At 34.9% G+C, this 4,930-nt stretch overlaps 1 protein-coding gene across 1 annotated transcript in view; it reads right to left on the reverse strand.

Annotated features, from left to right (window-relative positions):
• Nucleotides 1-377: 377 nt before the first annotated feature.
• Nucleotides 378-4,930, reverse strand: part of barc (RRM1_TatSF1_like and RRM2_TatSF1_like domain-containing protein barc) — a 127,002-nt gene continuing 122,449 nt past the window's right edge. The window contains exons 6-7 of the mRNA XM_017907360.1: nt 2,093-2,229; nt 378-851 (exon numbers count right to left, since the gene is read on the reverse strand). Of these exons, the coding sequence (XP_017762849.1) occupies nt 551-851; nt 2,093-2,229 (438 nt within the window). The 3' untranslated portion in view covers nt 378-550. The remainder of the gene's footprint in view (nt 852-2,092; nt 2,230-4,930) is intronic.

Below are 4,930 nucleotides of genomic sequence, written 5' to 3' on the forward strand. Positions count from 1 at the left end.
GATGAGCATTTCTATCTGAGAAATATAATTAGAAAATACCTAAAGAAACCGAGCTGGGGTAACGAGGATTATTCTAAAATCTAAATTTCATTAAACGAAGATGAGACAATAATCGTATGAATAAAAATAATTAAAATACACAAAGAAAAACAAATTTCCTCGCATTTCTATAAAACAAACATAAAATTTCTCGAATACGTTAGATATGAATTGTTTGAAAAATGAAAACCCATCGAAATACGAAAGAAACGAAGAATCAGATACACGAGGAATCAATGAAGCATAAATTACAGAGAAAATTATTCTCCTTTATTTCACTGCATCGGAGTAACGACAACATGATTACGTATCTATATAATACAATAATATTTGGATGGTCAACAAGTTACGAGTTTACAAGTCACCCTGTAATCTACGAAAATTACTCTGATCTAATCATGATCGTCTTCGTTACTCTTCATAGTTCTCGTTTAAAGCAATTTGTTGTGTCGAACTTAGTCCAAGCTCCGCCATACGTCTGCCACTGGAATTCATAATTTATTCGATTTCTCTAAATGTCCCTGTCCGAGTCTTCGGAATTCGACGACGAATCGGTTTCCTCCGCGGCCGCGAGCGCCTTTGCATGCGCCATTGCGTTAATTTCCTGCGAAACTTCCGTCTTTTTCGACGTCTTCACCGTCGGTCCAGGGACTTCCGTTTTCTCTGGCACCACAGGCCTCCCCTTTGGCTTCTGCTGTTCCTTAAGCTTCCCATCCTTCGCAACGTTCTGCTGCTTATCTTCCTCTTCGTTCTCCAGATATTTGTCCCACTTGGCGATCCTGGCCTCGATCTCAGCGTCGGTCTCCAGAATCCTGAAAAGAAGAGAGAATTCGATTTGACGAGTGCTATCTTCCACTTGCTCGGCTCTGCATGCTTGGCTCATTTAGTAGGTAATTGGATTGCTCTTGGACTGAAAGACCTATTTCACAGGTAAATCAAGGATCGATAAAGAAGCGTAGGTGAGATTATCTGTTCAGCAAAGCTGGAAGATCTTAAAAGTAAATTTGAAATACTGGCTCGGGTCAGATTGGAAGAGCGAGTGATTATTATAGTCATCGTGGACGATTTGAAATGTATGTGTCCAGGAAATTAGAAAATGTTTGGAGACGAAGGATGGTTCCTGGAAAGTAAGTTGAAAAATATTGGAAAAATTGTTGAAATAACAGGGTTCGAGGTCAGTGGTTCAGGCGGGAATCTGTGTCAATAAAAAATAAAAATAAGCAATATAGAAAGGCAATAAGACATGCATGCTGTTAATAGGTATCATTAATTTCTGAAAGAATTGAAACTGGTGATGACTAAAATAAAAAAATACATTCTGTATTAAAAAAAGCTGTAATTTAATAAACAATATTGGAAAGAAATTGAATGAAAAAAAAGTAAAAAATAAAAGAGATATTTTGGATATGTGTCGATAATGTGGAATCCCATTTACGATAAATTATTGAATAAAAATATTAAAAATAATATTACAAAAACTTTCGTCGATTGAAATAAATCTAACAATTATAAATATAAAATAAATTGATACATATTTCAAATTGCTAATAAATTATCAACACGTGGTAAAATGTGAGATTTATTCTACAGAAATATGCCTTATTACACATTATATACACCGTAGTATATAAACTAGAACTTAAATAAATAATACGTTCATAAAAAAAGTATAGCATAAAAATAAACAAAAAGAAAAAATATAATAAAAGCAACAAATTTTACAAATAGAAATAATATGTCACGATAAAATAAAAATTAAAAAGCTCGACAATATCCACGATTGGAAAAATTGACATAAATGTGAAATTGTTATGGAAAATAAAATTTCTCTCACGAGAAAAAATAATTAACTTTGGAAATAAATTCCTACATGATGTACAGACCCTGCGTCGGTAAATCATGCTCGCGGAGTAAAGAAGAAACGGATCCAAGGGAAAGTTAGCGGCTCGAGAGACTCGAAGGTCGGTCAAGTATCGACCAGGTTTGAAGCAGGCTGGTTGAGTCGGTAAAACCGAGAACGGGGATGGTAAAGCAACGAGGATGGTAAACTTACTTGTATTTCGTCTTGCCGTCCCAGATTTCGGCCGATATTTTCCTCTGGCTGAACCAACGACCGTTCAATAACTGAACACAGGCCTGTGCTTCAGCTGGCTCCCGAAATGTTACCTGTGCAACGCCTTCAGGATGCCTCTGCAAACACGCAACAGAGTCGCTTTTATACTATTGCAATTTTCATTTAACAAAAATGAAATACAAATCAGTGAAACACCTTTAATTTCAATTGCTTGATGCTACAGAATACTAGAATATTCATACAGGGTGTCCCATTTGAGCCTTCACACTTAATTATTTCCTAAACTATAGTTCGTTTCAAAAACAAACTGTATTTTAAGGGCAGAGGGGGTCATACATTTTTGCTAGCTGGACATATTTCTGAAATTTACTTTTTAATGGAACTATATATATATTTTCCTGTTTCTATTTTATCTAAGCAGATAATGCATTTCAGGGTGAGTTCATTGACCTATAATATTTTGGTCTATATATATATATAGACACAGATTTAGTACCAAATTGCAGAATAAAATTTAAAGAATAATACTTAATAATTTTAAATGATTAACTCAATATCTAGTAATACTATTTTTGAAAGAGTAATCGTGTAACTCATATTTTATTTTTCGATTATTGAAATTCTGTTATCAATAAAATACACAGTCACTGCTATTTCTACTTTCCACTTTAGTAGTATCACATGTAAAATAATTTGATTAAATCAAAGTATCCAAAACAAGATGAGCAGTGAAAGCAAAAGCAGTGAGGAGTTGAACCGTTAGATTGAGTTTGTAGCTTTATCGCAATTAATTTTATAATTTATGACGTATTTATAGGTCGAAGCTTTTAATATCTCAGAAGCAAATATAAGTGACTTAGACCACTTTCATAATCACAGGCACGTATGTACATAAAATGGGGGTCTCAAAATAACATCGCTGTAATAGGGAATAATTCAAGGATACATACAACATTTACGGTGCATATATTATCACCAGAATTATTTATTTCTGGCAGAACTTCGTTTCTCTTACAATTGTCGTTCATTCATATCAACTTCCTCGTTCAGGCGTAGAAAAAGCAGAGCAAAACGGATGAAATGCAGGCGTTAATTAAACAATGGCCCAGTTGATCACGCAAACCGGGTCGCCCATCGTCTTTTCACTCGCATTACGCGGGCTTTTGTGCCAAGACGAATCCGTGTATTTCCGTTTTACGACTTAAGGCTGGCCTCCAGTCGCCCACAGTTCTTCACAATACTTTTCTCGTCTCGGGCTTAAACCGCAATTTATGAGCCTTCAGTTTGAACATTAATTTTACTGTCTGACCCCGCGCGACATGGAACTCTTTGTTCTTTTGCTAGGCTGTACCTCGTTACATCAATCGGCACGTACCACATTTTATCTATCACGATTCGTATATTCTTTGCGATAAACATATGTTCAAATTTATCGTCCATCTTGTATAACGCGTTTCTTTTTTTCCCGTGTCTTATATTCCGTTATTTCTACTCGAAATTTACTATTATTAATTCATTTTCTGGTGTATCATTCATAGGATATTTAACATTACAGCACTACAGTATGCGATACTGTGTAAATAATATAGTATATAATTTAGTATACGTAATAATATAGTATATTGTATAGTATAGCACAGTATAGTATAGTATAGTATGGTATTTTAGTGGGCTAGAATCCCACATAACCTTACCCCCTCCCCTAGGGAGGTCGGGCATCTTTCGAAGATTTCCCCCACGTAAAAAAAAAAAAGTATAGTATGGTATATTTAGTATATTGCACAACGAATACAATGACTTCCAGAAAGGGATGATATACGAAATAATTTTTACAAATGCAATTCATACACTCGATAAACCTTATACTGCACACCAAGTACGACTATCACAAAGTAAACCAAAGCAACAAGAAATTAAAAGACACGAATTTAAATTCAATTAACAAAGCAATAATAATTAATTACAGATTAAACTTGTTATAGCTAAAAAGGGAACGTCGAGAAGAACGAAACTTCAAAGAAATACGCCCCCTAATCAAGAATAGAAAAAGGAAACAAAAGAACATAAAAGAAGTTTTATTTGTACATAGGTATCTAAACCATATAAACTATAAACTTAAAATAAATTAATAACGCGTGAATATATTCAATCACATCTGAAACTTACTCCTCGCAATACCCAATAAAAGAACACCGGGGAAAATACGAAATACCAAAGGAATACATATCCTAACCAGAAACAAAAATAAAGAAATAAAGTAAAGAAAGAGATTTTCATAATAAAATGTAAATACGTTGAAACCAACGGTGTGATACAGGCTTAAACCCTATGATTCTCTGCTCTCGACATGTGGGAACACTCGCATGGTTTTCCATAACCTAGTGCCGTTGATTTGACAGCATCTTCCTAGAGTCTGTCAGTCTACTCGTAGAGTATACATATATGTACTGTTTCATACTAATCGCTATAACTGCACACGTGATTCCACTGATGTCCATTCTTAAATAAAACGAATCAAGAATCTAAAGTGTTGTTACTAACAAAATACATAAAAATATATAAAAATAAAAGGAAAAAAAGATGGCTGAAAATAATGAATCGAAGAGCGGCGATTGATCGCATCTTTTCCTCGGCATGGTGGAAAAAGGAACGCAAAAAGGGGAAGAAAGACGGGAGCACGAGTCAAAGACGACCGCCATGGCAAAAAGAAGCAACCGGAAATTACAGCGGAATGATATTCCCCGAATGTGCAGGAGTCGGTGAGCAGCGTAAAATGCATCGTCTGTTCGTAAATTCGGTCTCAAGGATCGACGCTCT

The sequence above is a fragment of the Eufriesea mexicana genome, unplaced genomic scaffold, assembly GCF_001483705.2.
Source record: "Eufriesea mexicana isolate 0111107269 unplaced genomic scaffold, ASM148370v2 scaffold10, whole genome shotgun sequence".
Taxonomy (NCBI): domain Eukaryota; kingdom Metazoa; phylum Arthropoda; class Insecta; order Hymenoptera; family Apidae; genus Eufriesea; species Eufriesea mexicana.